Source organism: Gadus chalcogrammus, chromosome 9, assembly GCF_026213295.1.
Source record: "Gadus chalcogrammus isolate NIFS_2021 chromosome 9, NIFS_Gcha_1.0, whole genome shotgun sequence".
Classification (NCBI taxonomy): domain Eukaryota; kingdom Metazoa; phylum Chordata; class Actinopteri; order Gadiformes; family Gadidae; genus Gadus; species Gadus chalcogrammus.
The window spans coordinates 3,788,271-3,803,018 of record NC_079420.1 but is presented as its reverse complement, the minus strand read 5'-3'; the positions used below and the strand labels follow the sequence as shown (position 1 = coordinate 3,803,018).

At 45.2% G+C, this 14,748-nt stretch overlaps 2 protein-coding genes across 2 annotated transcripts in view; one reads left to right on the top strand and one right to left on the bottom strand.

Annotated features, from left to right (window-relative positions):
* Positions 1 to 10,383, bottom strand: part of cep290 (centrosomal protein 290) — a 46,788-nt gene extending 36,405 nt beyond the window's left edge. The window contains exons 1-13 of the mRNA XM_056599773.1: positions 9,580 to 10,383; positions 9,316 to 9,461; positions 8,790 to 8,867; positions 8,183 to 8,252; positions 8,057 to 8,103; positions 6,592 to 6,735; positions 5,926 to 5,979; positions 5,108 to 5,254; positions 3,543 to 3,725; positions 3,254 to 3,343; positions 2,473 to 2,595; positions 1,364 to 1,481; positions 9 to 178 (exon numbers count right to left, since the gene is read on the bottom strand). Of these exons, the coding sequence (XP_056455748.1) occupies positions 9 to 178; positions 1,364 to 1,481; positions 2,473 to 2,595; positions 3,254 to 3,343; positions 3,543 to 3,725; positions 5,108 to 5,254; positions 5,926 to 5,979; positions 6,592 to 6,735; positions 8,057 to 8,103; positions 8,183 to 8,252; positions 8,790 to 8,867; positions 9,316 to 9,420 (1,329 nt within the window). The 5' untranslated portion in view covers positions 9,421 to 9,461; positions 9,580 to 10,383. The remainder of the gene's footprint in view (positions 1 to 8; positions 179 to 1,363; positions 1,482 to 2,472; positions 2,596 to 3,253; positions 3,344 to 3,542; positions 3,726 to 5,107; positions 5,255 to 5,925; positions 5,980 to 6,591; positions 6,736 to 8,056; positions 8,104 to 8,182; positions 8,253 to 8,789; positions 8,868 to 9,315; positions 9,462 to 9,579) is intronic.
* tmtc3 (transmembrane O-mannosyltransferase targeting cadherins 3) overlaps positions 9,827 to 14,748 on the top strand; it is a 29,552-nt gene continuing 24,630 nt past the window's right edge. Inside the window, exons 1-3 of the mRNA XM_056599774.1 lie at positions 9,827 to 10,109; positions 11,040 to 11,253; positions 11,640 to 11,858. Of these exons, the coding sequence (XP_056455749.1) occupies positions 11,065 to 11,253; positions 11,640 to 11,858 (408 nt within the window). The 5' untranslated portion in view covers positions 9,827 to 10,109; positions 11,040 to 11,064. The remainder of the gene's footprint in view (positions 10,110 to 11,039; positions 11,254 to 11,639; positions 11,859 to 14,748) is intronic.

Here is a 14,748-nt window from a genome sequence, read left to right as displayed (position 1 = left end):
AGACTCACAGACTCGTAGAGCCGGACGCGGGTCAGCGTCTCGCTCAGCTCGCGGTCCTTGTCGGCGGCGTCGCGCTCGGCCAGCTCGCCGCTGCGCCGGGCCTCCAGGGCGCTTCGCTCCGCCGCCGCCACCTTGGCCTCCAGCTCCTCCACCCGGCGGTGGGCGGCCGAGGACGGGCCTGCCACAGCCCCGCCGCCGACACACAAACCCGTTAACATTCTGACTTTTATCGCTTAAATTGACACGCTTGTGTCCGGGGCCGACGCACAGTAAAAGTCCTCCTCAGGTCATAAACGATGGCCGCCCTGGCTCGTAAAGGGTTGTCCGTAAATGTTGAACATTATCGCCTATGGTGCGGCGCTACGTGGATGTAGCAATAACATGAAGACTCAGCCGGAGGAGCTGTGGCCCTGACCACGGAGAGGACCTAGTGTGTGTGTGTGTCTGTCTGTGGGTATGTCTAAGCGCGTGTCTGTCTGTCTGTCCGTCCATTTGTGTGCTTTTCTGTCTGTCTGTCTGTCTGTGTGTTTACGTGCATGTCTGTCTGTCTGTCCGTCCATTTGTGTGCTTTTCTGTCTGTCTGTCTGTCTGTGTGTTTACGTGCATGTCTGTCTGCCTTCATGTCCGTGCGTGTCTGTGAATGTGTGTGTCTGTCTGTCTATCTGTGGGTATGTCAGAGTCCATGTCTGTCTGTCCATGTGTGTGCATTTCTGTCTGTCTGTCTGTCTGTCTGTCTGTCTGTCTGTCTGTCTGTCTGTCTGTCTGTCTGTCTGTCTGTCTGTCTGTCTGTCTGTCTGTCTGTCTGTCTGTCTGTACGCACGGACATGAAGACAGACAGACATGCACATAAACACACAGACAGACAGACAGAAAAGCACACACATAGACAGACAGACGGACAGTCTATGTGTGTAGACTGTCCGTCTGTCAGTCTACACACATTCACAGACACGCACGGACATGAAGACAGACAGACATGCACATAAACACACAGACAGACAGACAGAAAAGCACACACAGACAGACGGATGGACGGACGGACGGACGGACGGACGGACGGACGGACGGACGGACGGACGGACGGACGGACGGACGGACGGACGGTCCGTCCGTCCGTCCGTCTGTCTGTCTGTGTGTTTATGTGCATGTCTGTCTGTCTTCATGTCCGTGCGTGTCTGTGAATGTGTGTCAGTCTATCTGTGGGTACGTCAAAGTCCATGTCTGTCTGTTTGTCTTTCAGTCCATGTGTTTGCATTAGTGTCTGTCCGCGTGTGTTTATGTCTGTCTGTCTCAATGTGCGTGCGTGTCTGTGAATGTGTGCGTGAAAATGTGCGCCGCGTGTGCGTTGCGCATGTGAGACCACCTTTCTTCAGCGGCTTCTTGAGGTCCTGGATGAGCCGGGCGTTCCTCTCCATCTCTCCGGTGTACTGCTCCACTTGTTCACTCAGCAGCTTCACCTGGTGGTCCCTCTCCTGCACGGCCTTTGGAGACAACCAACCCCAATGCGTCAAATCACAGCGCCACAATTCAGAGGAGCCGCAGACAAGGGTGGGTGTTGGGGGGGGGGGGGGGGGTGGCATAATGGGGGTTGGGGGGGCTTAAGTGAAATGGAATGCATGGTCGCCGTGATGCACCGTTTGTGGAGTGCGAGGTCAGTCCAAATGCGGGCATAGCATTAGCCATTGTGAAATATTGGCCCCAACGTTGCACCACTTTTGCACACTCCTTGCAGTGATTCCTATTTGCAGGGTAACGCGCCCTGTGACAAATCACTGAATGGAGTTCACACATGGTGACCTTCAGTCATAAAGGTTTTATGCGGGGGCATTGGGAGAGATAGGCAGGGGGTGAAGGGAGATGGGGAGAGTCTACGCGCAGGGAGAAGAGAAAAGGAAACGGGAGGAATGAGGTCAAACAGAGCTTATGGCAGACACTTACGACGCAGAGCTCGTATACCACCTAGCCAGGAGCGTAGGTGGCAGAGGGAGTGATGGAAAATATGAAGAGAAGCGTGGAAAAAAACGAAAGCAAAGGAAACAAAAGAAGAAGAACAAAAGAGACAGAAACTTAAGTGAAGGCCGCAGGAAATGCTGCAACTAGCCATCACTGGACACATGGAAAATGTGATGAGATGAGACAATAATGGCGTCACGTCACGTTGGAAAGCGTAGCCATTTTGTAGAATTGTATAGTCTAAAAGGCTTTCATTGAGTTGAATCTTTTTTCATTTTATTAAACCCTTATTTATTCAGGGAAGACCATTGAGAGCAGGCTCTCTTTTTCGATGAGGCCCTGATTACAACATACAAATAAAAACCGAAATACAAATGTGCAATAGATATAAACAGTTGCTCAAACCACCAGAACAACATTTCAATACAAATAAATAATACAATGCAATGGAACAATTAAGGAAGTATTCAAAACAAAAGGTCGAAAGACCCGAGACCCGTAGATGCGAGGCCCACACACCTGTTGCAGGGTGATGATGTTTGTCTTGTCCGAGTCGCCCTGGGCCGACCGAAGCTTGTCCCGCAGGTCGCGGATCATGTGCTGGTACTCCAGGATCTCGTCATCCTTCGCAGAGAGCACTCTCTTCGAAAACGTCCCGTGAGAAACGGGAGAGCAGGGAAGAACACACACACGCACCAAATCAATTACACTGGGTTAACTTTGTTGGAGGGTTGCTTTTAGCGCCATTAACTACCTTGGTCTTCCATCTTTAGAGAGGGGGCTATGGCTTTGGAGTGTCATTCCCCATTAAAGGGAGCACAACGCAGACACAGAGCAGCAAACCTGCTTGGAGCAGACGCCACTGGGTCGCCGGCCGCGCCTGCTTCTGTTCTTGTATCAACAGGGGTAGGTTGGTGTAGTGACGGGCCTGACGGTGTAATTGCTAAGGGGTCCGACTCCCAGGCAAAAGGTTCTGGGTTTGAACCTAGATTTCTGGAGTCCACATGTTACGCCGTGTTTGAGCAAGAGGTCGTACCCCCCCTACCTGCACTTGCTCCTCAAATGACACATATCTGTCTCTGAATTCACTACGAAGTATTTTCAATGGGTATAATTATTAATTATAGTTTTGCCTTTATTTATCATCGTGTTACATAGAGATTGTCTCCCTTTTTCACCCCTTTACAAGGTTTCACTTGAACGTTTTTGGGTCCTAGGGAAGTTGGTCACAGTAAGAGGATTCGTGACCTTCAGTCCCAGTTCAGACCCAACGTCACACAACAGGAACCGGCAGGCCCACCTTCCACTCCTCCACTTTGGCGTTGACGGCGGCCATGACGGGGTCTTCCTCGTCCGCCTGCCGCTGGAGCTGCTCCGTCAGCGCGCGAACCTGGGACCAACGGCAACAACACCTTAGCAACCACACCTTAGCGGCCACACCTTAGCAGCAACATGTTGAGGCCCTCCCACAGGAAGTGTCTTTCAGGCGACGATACTCTGACCCTGATGGGGTTCAGCCAAAAAAAGACTTGATGCGCTGCTATGAAGCGGTCCGGCCGCACTGAACGTTTTTTCGCGTTGCCGAGCACCTGCAGGTTGCCGTGGTCCCGCTCCCTCCTCAGCTGGTCCATGATGCCGTCCGTCTGCTGCACCACGATCTTCATCTTGTTGTACTCGTCCGTCATGGCCTCCATCTCCCTCACCGAGTCCATCAGGTCCTGCCGCAGCTGCTCGTTGTCCGTGCGCAGGTGGGCCCTGTCTTCTTCCGAACGCTAGGACGAGCCACCACCAACCGAGTGAGAGCGGTAGGTTAGGTTGGTTGGACAACAGTGGTTTATCCGTGAAATGGCTGATGAGACTTACAATAAGTACATTTGTCTGAGGAAAGAGAAAACCCCTATGTATCGCTGTCGCTGCAGTAAAGATGTTCATAGAAACAAGTGGCAAGTACTTACAATTAATAGGTTCATAATAAATACAGGTTAATAATAAGACAAATTAAGGTTTATTAAGGTTATTGTTATCATTGTCCACATGGTCAGCTCAAGACTTTTAAACTAAATAAACCCAATTTTGGCTTCACCGGCTCTCTAAAAACCCAGTGGAGCCTTTTGCCGATATACCTGGCAATTATAATATAATCTAAGGCTTATCAACAAAGAGTACTTTTCAGTATATCCCTATTCAACAGAGGGGGTTCTTTGACTATTAGACAACCGAGACAGAGGAGGGAGAAGGTTATCCCAGAGATTCCCACACTACCCATCTCCGGGGGACAGGGATGAACCAAACACTGGCTTATGGGGAGAGACACACTGAATGTTTTCAAAAACAGGGGGTATATTAACAACCAGTGGTTCTGCCCATCTGGAAACTCTATGCAGCTTTGGAACCATGTTGTTAGTTTCTCATGTGTTCTCTTATAACATGTAGTCGGGGCCCCCGTCCTGGAGATTTGAGGTGTGAACTTGGACGGCTATTAACCATAGCCGGTAATAATGTTATTGTGCTGGGGTTTATGTAAGGTATCAAGCTGTGTCGAGGTTGTTGGATGTACGCTTCGCTGCGTTATGTTTGGCAGATTTAAATTTTAATAATGGGGAGTAGAAGTAGGTTTTAAGGCCGAATGAGCCTTGCTTTGCTTTTTTCAAGTCTGTGTCTGTGTCATGTGACGTTGTACATCAGTTGTGTCAAGCTACAGTCGAGAGGGTTCTGCTTTGCATGGTGTTGCGTTGCCGGGCTCCACTTCAGCCCCTGGGACTGAAGCCACCTTCAGGTAGGGCTGCTCGATTATGGAAAAAATCATAATGCCGATTATTTCGGTCAACATTGAAATCACTATTATTCAAACGATTATTTTTGAGTTTGAAAACATGATGTATTATTCAGCGTGTCTCTACCAAAAAACACTTTGTAACTGAGAACAATGTAACTGAGAAATGTCGCCTTAAAAAAAATACACCAAATGGTCAAATAGAAAATGTTCAAATCTAAAATAACGTACAGATGGGTATCCAGCAGTTCTGCACTTTCTATTAAACATTTAATGACGAAAAAATTAAAAATTCTCAACTCGATTACAAATCAGTTTTGTGATCGTTTGACGCTAAAATCGAAATCGCAATCAAAATGTGATTCCTCGCACGCGCCCCACCTGCAGGTCGTCCATGCATTGGCTGTACTCCCGGTTGATTGTGTTGAGTTTGCGCTGGGTCTCCTGGCTCTTGTCAACGGGGCCCGCCGCCACCTTCTGCTCCAGCTCCCTGCGGTAGAAGTCCACATCTTGCTGGACCTGCTCGTACTGGGGACCCATCACAGAACGACGGTGACACAGCCACCCCCACCCCCACCCACACACACACACACACACACACACACACACACACACACGTGAATAAGTGACACAAAGACGCACGTAGGTATGATGGCGGGGAAATGGAAAACAACAATAACAACTTAATTCAAACCCTTTCATCACCTTGGCTCCCTCAAACCCTCACTCACCTTACATTTATAAAGTCTGGTTCAAACTGGCTAATTGATTATTTCTATCAGAAATAATCTATTTCTATTAATAGGATAGTTATTAATAGGATGTTCTAAAATAGGAGGTGTGAAACTGGGTATTTCTAAAATGGGTTGCTCTTAAATGACTAGTGTCTAAACAAAGGACGTTTCTACACTGCCTCTCTCTGTCTCTTACCTTCTTCTTAAGCTTCTTCAGCTACGGCAATAACGCATGGAACAAAACAAAAGAAGGACGGTTATGGAGAAAGCATGCCGAGAACGACGGCCGGTGAAATACGGCGAGCCTTTGTGAAGAAACACACGCTTCAGACTTGGCCCTTGTGAAGGAGAAAGTGTGACGGGTCTATCCGGGAGAGATAAACAGGATTGATGACTGAAACAGTGTTGATGGGTGTGAGGGAACGACGAGATGGATGTGAAGGTTCTCCGAAAACACACACGCACCTCTCTGCGGAGCTTCCTCGAGCTCTCCTCCGCCTCTTCTGCCCGCGCCGCCAGCTGAGGGAACACAAGGCAACGCAGCGCACCTCGTCACCGGTGGGTATCGCAAGCGCTCTGCGTTCTTTGAGAAAACTCCAAAGATGGTTATTTTGGATGCAAGATGATTTTTCTTGCAGCCGACTGCCAAAGTAAGCCTATTTCCGAGGAATGTTCTGTCCAATCTTTCTCTGCGCTCACACAAAGCCACGGGGGCTATGGAACAACGTCTCAACGATAAGGACATTTTATAGCTGACAAATAGCAGGCGTTATACAACTAAGACAATATTAACTATGCAAAAAGAAATCCAGATTTTTGCTTTGGACAAAGCACACTCTCAAGAGACAATAACACCATTGCAGTTAAGCTATTGAGCAGAGGCTCAGATTCAGAGTGACTCAAAGTGAATGCAGCTGCATGTTATCAACAAGCAAGAGAGGGCTTCTACTCTGCAGCTTTTTGAAGTCCCCAACCTGCTCCATGATTCTGCCCCTCCACCACCGATCTACTATGGCCTGCATAGTATTTTACTAATGCACCCCACTAGACTATGAACCACAGTATTTCTGAGAGCTTACAAAGGGCGATAAGGATCACTCACAGCCAGCACACACACACACACACACACACCTCCTCGCTGGTCTTCTTTTCCTTACTCATCTCCCTCTGCAGCTGAGAGAAGTCCTTCTCCCGCTGCTCCAACTGGTTCTCCAGCTGATTAAGCTCGTCTCGCATGAAGCGGGTGTCTCTGCCGGTGGTTGAGTGTTGGGCCATCTGGACAGCAAACAAAAACACGCACACAACACGTACACAACACACACACACACACACACACACCCCGTCACCCAACACCCCAATCCCAGGACAGCTTGTCAGTCAAATGTACCTTTGCAGAACGTTTTGATTGCAACTCATGCATGCACATGCTTTAACAAAACGTGCTTGGTGCTCAAGATATGGAAACACAAGACATAATGCCTTCATTCCTTTCTCTAAAAAAACAAAAAGCAAACAATAGAATTGTGACACCAGAATAACAATGTCCCCGAGCACACAAGGAGTTAGCTCTAATCCTCTTAAGTGGCATCCTTTAGCGATAGGTACATACAATCCCTTTCGCGAATAAGCCTCCCTCCCTCTATCGATTGCAAGTGATGCGCTCTTGGCCAGAAAGATAGAAAACTCCCCATTGTATTTCCCTTGAGGGCAGGGGAAATAGCTCAGAAACAGTTATGGTTAGACGCATAATTTTCAATATTGAAAGGTGAAAGAAAACCCCAAGGGCAAAGCACCTCCGGAAGTCGACTGAAGAGCGGAATTAGGGAGGTTTAAAGGAGCTTAGAGTCTTCTGCAGACAGCACCGTGGGGAAAACATTTCATTCACGGGAGACAAATGGTGTCTTTCTATTCTATAGCCACTGGCTAGTACTGCCATTGATGCATTTTTTCCATAATTTTTTTAAATGTTGGCATTTAAGTGTGCATTTTTTGTGTTAGAATCATTATCTGACATATTTTGTAAGCTTGTCAAATGTGAATATAGTAGAAAATTGACAAAGGCGTTTTTTGTTGATGAGGGAACCGCAACCCTAACCTAATCTTAAACATGCAATATGCAATATTTAAACTAGTTAAAATAAAAAATGCTGGCCAACACGTTCCTCCATCTTTGCTTACAAGAATCTTCCTATCACCACTCTGAAAATCCTTCTCACTAGCTACGTAAGAGTGGATAGAAATATGCTATCGAGTTATTTGGGATGCTGAAATTCTCCAGCCTACTAACTGAATCATACACGCTTTGACTTTATCTCCATCCGGCTCAAAACATTAACATAATCTGACATATATGACGTATTCATCACATTATAATTAAATGCAACCGTTTTGTCTGAAAAAAATAAGAGATTAAACGATGATATCCAAATTAAAACATACATAACCGTGTTAACAGTTATGGCTCAAAACCCATTAAAGCTTTTTTTTAAAAAAAATAGTTTTAAAAAGTTCAACTTGACAGTACGGGACCCCAAAAACTATTAACCAAGTGTGTGACATAGCCGTAGGTTTATGAATGAAAAAAAAATAGTCCTACCTCAAGGTCCTGTTCCAACTTCCCAATCTTGCCAAGCAAGTCATTTTCTACAAGAGAATAACAAAACATTATTTGTGTTGTTGATGAAACGAGAAGATATATTTGTTGTAAAGAATGGAGACTTGCCAGTTTTAGCTTGTTCTGAACCGGTTTTGTCGATGAGATCGTAAGCAAGCACAAGTTCTCTGTCCTTCTTCTGAGAACAAGAGTGAGAACAAACTCAATAAAAAGGCATGGAGGTTAGAGTAACCAAACTTAGCAAATTAGTAGTCTACAACCAAAATATGGAATTGATTCCTTCAAAAACATTAAGGTAGAAAGCACACTTTAAATTGTATCCCAGCACACTTTGTTTAACCAGGTAAAAACAATGTTGAAATCCTCAAAAAACAATCAATGCTAATTCGACTTCAAATATGGCGGGTCTCTTCCACTTTTATAGGCTGATATATGCCTACTCTGTCTGAAGTTGGCATCATTCTAGTTCTCAAAATGAGAAAAGGTTTTTGGTGGGTCGATGTAAGTGTTTCCACACGGCTAAACAAATGGACGATCTAGCACAACCATGCAGAAGATGCGCAACACAACACATCATCAAAGACCTCATCCGAGCCTGGACAGAAGCTGAAACATGAAATGGGATCACCCTGTGAAAGGGACCCTGTAACATAGCATATAATGGAACAAATTTGGGGATAGGTCAGACAGAAGAGAGACACTGGAAGACACAGACCTTTAGCAGGGCCTGAGATACTCTAAAGAGCTGGACCATCCGCTCTGGGGAGTTGTCCTTCAGCTCGTGGCCATCCACCTGCATGGGTATGACTACATCAATACAACAACTATGTGTTCTCTCAACCAAGAATATTCATCATATGACAGGACACAGCTGCATTAGTACATTCATATGTATTCATTCATTCATTAATTATATATTCATTCATATATATATATATATATATATATCCTATATCATATTGATGCTGATCCTCATGATGCTGATATTAATATTGCATCTCATTGGTCAAGAAAGACAATACACCGGTAGACCGTAGAATCCTACTTTTTTCAGTTTTGTAAAGCTACATCAAGTAAATGTGAAACCCTTCTTGCGCGAAAGGCAATGATCCGAATAGGGGATAAACACAATTTAGTTTAGGATTGATTTGGATAATTAATTGGGTAAGTTAGGCCTATGAGTGCACCGTCAGCATTTTAACTGTCTTAACGCACGAAGATTGGATCGTTATTTGCATTACCATCAACAGCATATCGAAGAGCGTGTCTGACTCTGTTTCTTCCCCCTCCGGAAGAGTCTCAGGGTCTGCCCTCATCACTCGCTTCCAGTCAAGAACAGCAGGCATCTTGACGGTGGGATGTTTGTGAAGGGGGCCAAATTCCCGCGCTATTGTAATGTTAAATATGAGTTACATTAGATGAGACGCTACTCGTTGATGTTAGACAGTGAGACAGTGATCTTGGTCTAACATTAACTTGTTAAAGCCCACAGCGTTAACACACACATTGCTATCTGACTTGTTCAGCGCCACAGACGCTGCGGTTCTCTCCCACCAGATGAGGGGAACGATCGTTGCGTTTTTTAATCCAGTTATAAGTATCCCGGAATTCTATATCGTAGCAGTGCAATTCACAGATAGCACAATACGCGAACTTCCATGGTCAAACGGCGGCTTGCTGACATCCATGGCTGGCATGCTGCTAGGTTACGGTTGACAACAAACGTTAAGCAGTTCGACCGTCATCACTTTACGGCCGTCGTGAAAATGGGGTGAAAACCAAACAAACGCCTTCATTTATTGAACACGTTCAGTAATATAATAATTACACGTTTGCAACGTACCTTCAATCATTTTTTTTTAAACATATTTTAATTATAATAGAGACATTTGAATAGGTCACTAATCAAACAAGGGCATTGGTATTGAGCAATGCCCATAGTGTAGGGTACTCTGCAATCTACACCGGAAGTTGTTAGCTGCACCGCTAGCTGTACCCTACACACTGGAATGTTGACTGCTGAATTGTGATTAACGTACGTCTCTCATCGCATGTTTCGTTGAACTACTTGTCTTTCAAAACGCTTTTAGTTAATTCATTGTATAATCTCAAATTGAAAGCGACTGCAAAAGGCAAGCGTTCATACTGAATATGTTATGGCTTGACTTTACCTCACATGCTAAAAGTGCCGTTATGCCGCCGTTAGCTTGCTGACCAATGTACATCTGATCACGTTTTGGAGTTAGATTTTATATCTAGCGTCAATACAAGATTACTGTCTAAGTAAACGACGCCCGCTAGGTGTGACGTTTATGTCAATAGTCTACGGTCTGTTACTCCCTTTAGGATATGGTTTCTAATGGGTGGGAGTGGTTTCTGGATTATTGTACTTGTAGTTGGTGTGTTCTGGTTTCTAATACTAGTATTTGGGTGTGAGTGGGTTGTGGTTTCTAATACTAGTTGGATGGTGTGACGGGGTTCTGGTTCCTAATACTAATAGGATGGTGTGAATGGGTCCTGGTTTTCTAATGCTAGTACTTAGGTGGGTGGGAGTGGGTTCCGGTTTCTAATACTAATGGTAGGAGTGTGTTCTGGTTTCTAATACTAGTATGGGAGTGGGTTCAGGCTCCTAATATTAGTGGTAGGAGTGTGTTCTGGTTTCTAATACAGGTAGGTGGTTGAAGTTAGTCTCTTTTGTTAATTAAGGTTTCATTACTAAACGTGTCATTTTGCAATATCCAACTCAATCTAGTATCATGGGAGATATAAATGACATGGAGATTATTTAGATTATTTATTATAAAGGTGAGCAGAGCTATGTATTCAATATACCGGAATACCAATACTGGTCAATAATATCACTACATTGAAGCGCGTAGCCAAGTTTGGGAGCAACTCTCAATATCAGTCGGTTGTACGTATATTGTTAAACGCCACATCTAGTAAGCGTTTCTCCTCCCGACAGTGGTAGATGAGGTCTTCAGTCTGCGATGGCGGTCGTCTCTTGGAAGGAGGTCCTCCTTCTCTCAGCGCTGGTGGTAGGATGCTACTGGAACACTCTGTGGTGCGGCTTCGTGTTTGACGATGTGTCTGCCATCCTGGACAACAAGGACTTGCGGCCAGCCACCCCTCTCCGAAACCTGTTCCAGAACGACTTCTGGGGCACCCCCATGGCCGAGGTGAGACGGAACCCCGAATGTGATGGGTCGATGTTCTCAGAGGGCTCACTTGCTCGACAGTAAATCCTCCCAACTTTTTTAAAGGCTCCCCCATTATACCACTTTGGCGTGGGGTGGTTTATTCATTACTACAGGCCGTTTTAAAATCCATCAATTGGTGACATAAGAAGTGGAAGGGTCCAACCCGATATATAGGGGATAGATCCCCCTGGTTGCACTCCCAGGACTGTACCAACTATTAAGCTGGAGTTGTATATGTTTGACCATCATGCAAATGTGGGTAAACTCCATTGGCTTATGATGAGGAATAAGCCTTGCTGCTGGTTTTAAAATCGGTACTCTGTAACACTAATCCACAACAACTCTGTACCTGTACCTTACCTCAGGAGCGGAGCCATAAATCCTACCGCCCGCTGACAGTGCTCACCTTTCGGCTGAACTACCTGCTGAGCGAGCTGAGCGCTCCCTCCTACCACCTGCTCAACGTGGTGCTGCACGCTGTGGTGTGTGTGCTGTTCCTGCGCGTGTGTCGCACCTTCCTGGACAGGACGTCCAGCCTGGTAGCGGCGCTGCTGTTTGCCGTGCACCCCATCCACACAGAAGCTGTGAGTCTGTTTTGTCCCCCTGTATTTCTTCCGGCTCGTTAACCATCTCTTACCGCATAACTAAAACTCAACCATTTCTTACATAGTTCTGAAGATCGTTATAGTTCATAATTGACAACGAATTTCTCCTACGGGGGATTGATGAAGTTGTATCTGTGTCACAGGGATATCCGCAAATATCTCAAGATGATGATGGTGCCAGGATGATTGAGTCACAGCCTCTCCGGCTGTGATTAAACCAGTATGACTTGTATTTGTGCTAAATGGCGCCAGTGAATGATTTAGATTATAGCAGGGACACTGAAAGTAGGTGTGACTGGGATTCAGTTCACTGTTAATGCCTTTTAAACGCTCGACTGAAACATGGGCAAGGCTTTTGTATCTATAAACCTAATCAAAACAACGTAGGAATCTGAATAGCAAGGGTTGGTCATGGCAGGGCGGTTTACTTTTTAACCTTTTTGATTTTAAAGGTTACATTTGAATATTTTTGATGAAAATGAAAAAAGTGCCTGCGGTTACCAAGATCGAAATACTCAAACTCAAGGTTGTTGACATATCAATTGTACTTGGAACGATCAAACTGTAATTCAGTCATGTGTCAAGTCCGAAACCTGTCAAATCCAGTTGTGTTTCCTGGGCTCATTTCCTCAGTTGGAACATAATGTAGAGTTCTATTCAACTGAAGGTAAAATATGTAACAAAAATATTTTACTCAAGCCATCATGAGTCACCATTGATTGAGGGAACTTGATCAATCAAAATACTGGCTTCTCCGACAACGATGCTAAAGCCATTATGTTGTTGAACTCTCCGTTCCGTGGATGGAATGGCTGTCTTTGTTATGGCCAGTGTGTTAAGATCGACGTTTCTCCAATACCCTTTATTGCCAGATAGAACACACATTGGCACACACGCAGCATGCTGCAGCCATGAAAGTGAGCAAAAAAACTGGATCCACCGAGATTGTACTAGATTCTAGCCGACCTAAAAAGCCTCCTTGTCTCCTAAAAAAGCCAGACCAGAGCCGTGCTAAAACAGGGTGAATCTTGGCATTGCATTTGAAAGATAGAGGCAGCTTAGAGCCTTAGAGACAGATCTTAAAAATGGATGCCACGTGAGCTGATACATCATTTGCAAACAACAAATAAATTGCAAGGCATGCTGAACCAATTTACAATGTAGGACTCTTCGTCAAGATTGAAGAATCGCGCTCGTTTCAGAGAATGCTGTTGCACTCGGCTCGTCTTGCGCCTGTGTTCGTTCAGAGACCTCAACCTGGCAACGCGAGAGCATTTGGACTGCAGTAGCCGTTTTAAACGCTCAGTGTCAATGTTACTTATTGTACCATTCAATTCACAGTCAAATGTTACATTTTGTTGTTGCAAAGCACTGGGGGTGTTTTGGGGATTTCAGTAAACTGATTGTCTTGTGGCGTTGCATACTGTAGTTCATCATTTGATGGATTTCCCATATTCAGAAAGAGTTCATAGATTTAGCTGAAAGACGTCCCAGCCAATGGCCTTTATCTTATCTGTGTCTGGAATCTCTGTTTCAACAGAGCATTTGTTTATCATGTTCTGCCCGGAGCATTGGAGCTCTCTTCATGATTAATACGAACAAAGCCTTTCTGTGTACCCTGACAACCCATCCCCCTCTTTCATTTTTCTGTCTCCCTTTTATGAATGGCGACAAAACAAAATACTGAATAGTAGGGGTGTAACGGTACACAACAGTCACGGTTCGGTACGTACCTCGGTTTTGAAGTCACGGTACGGTACAGGACGGTTCGGTTCATAGTTATGGTGAAAAAACTGATTGCTTGACAGAACGAACATAAGTTTAATTAGTTACGAATTAAACAGAACAGTTTTAGCTGTCAGTATGAAAAATACAAATAAAATAATGCAATTCTCCAATAACCCTAACATAAAATTAATGAAAAATCCAGTGTTAATGCTCAGTCTAGGCTCTTAAAGCTGGTATGTAAACAAAGAGTATGTAATATATTCCTGCAGCTCTCTAAAGCTCTGAAGTTCTCATAAATATAAATATCAATCATTAAATAAAAGTGCAACTGCAGCCTTAACTTAAATTACAGCTTATGTATTTTATAATCTATTGGTGTTTTCATTGCCTCTCGTAGGTCAGAGGCAATGAAAACACCAATAGACCTGGTGATGGCATTTGCCCGTTCTGAATTCCCAGACAGGTGTAGGGGTTGATTAAATAGTGTAGGGAGCTGGGTTTGAACGGTTTGAACAACTTTTGTTCATTCGCAGCGGTGACAGCAACACCTGGATGGTGCTGTCACGTTAAAATTGTACCGGGGGCGAAAATTTTGTGCAAGTTCGATGTGTTTCCATTTGCATAGACGATCGCTGTTGAACAATGTCTGCACACAGCTTTCGACTTGTCCCCTCGTCTTTCCCCATTGTGATAATTAACCTGGAATCCAAAGTTCTCCCACACTTGGGATTTAAATGACAGGGGGGCATCTTCAAGCTCCGGTTTTCTGTTGTCGCTCGCCATGCAGTTCGCTCTCAGTTCGCTAGTAGACATCAATCCACACACAGTCGCGATCGCGCTCTGCTACTGCTACTACGCGGAGTTCACGCACGTGGGAGCCGAGCCTAACAAGGCTAAACGGTCCGGGGGGAACTCCGACTTCAAGTTTTAAGTTCCGCACCGCAAAACAAGCCTTTACATTCGCCATATTAACGCTATGTACGCCACATTTACGGACCGCGGTACACCTCTGTAACCGCACCGAAGTGCCTGTACCGTGACGGTTCGGTTCAAATACGTGTACCGTTACACCCCTACTGAATAGTGTCTCCCTGCAACCAAATGGTCATGAACTGACCATCTCTCCTTAACATCTGGAAAA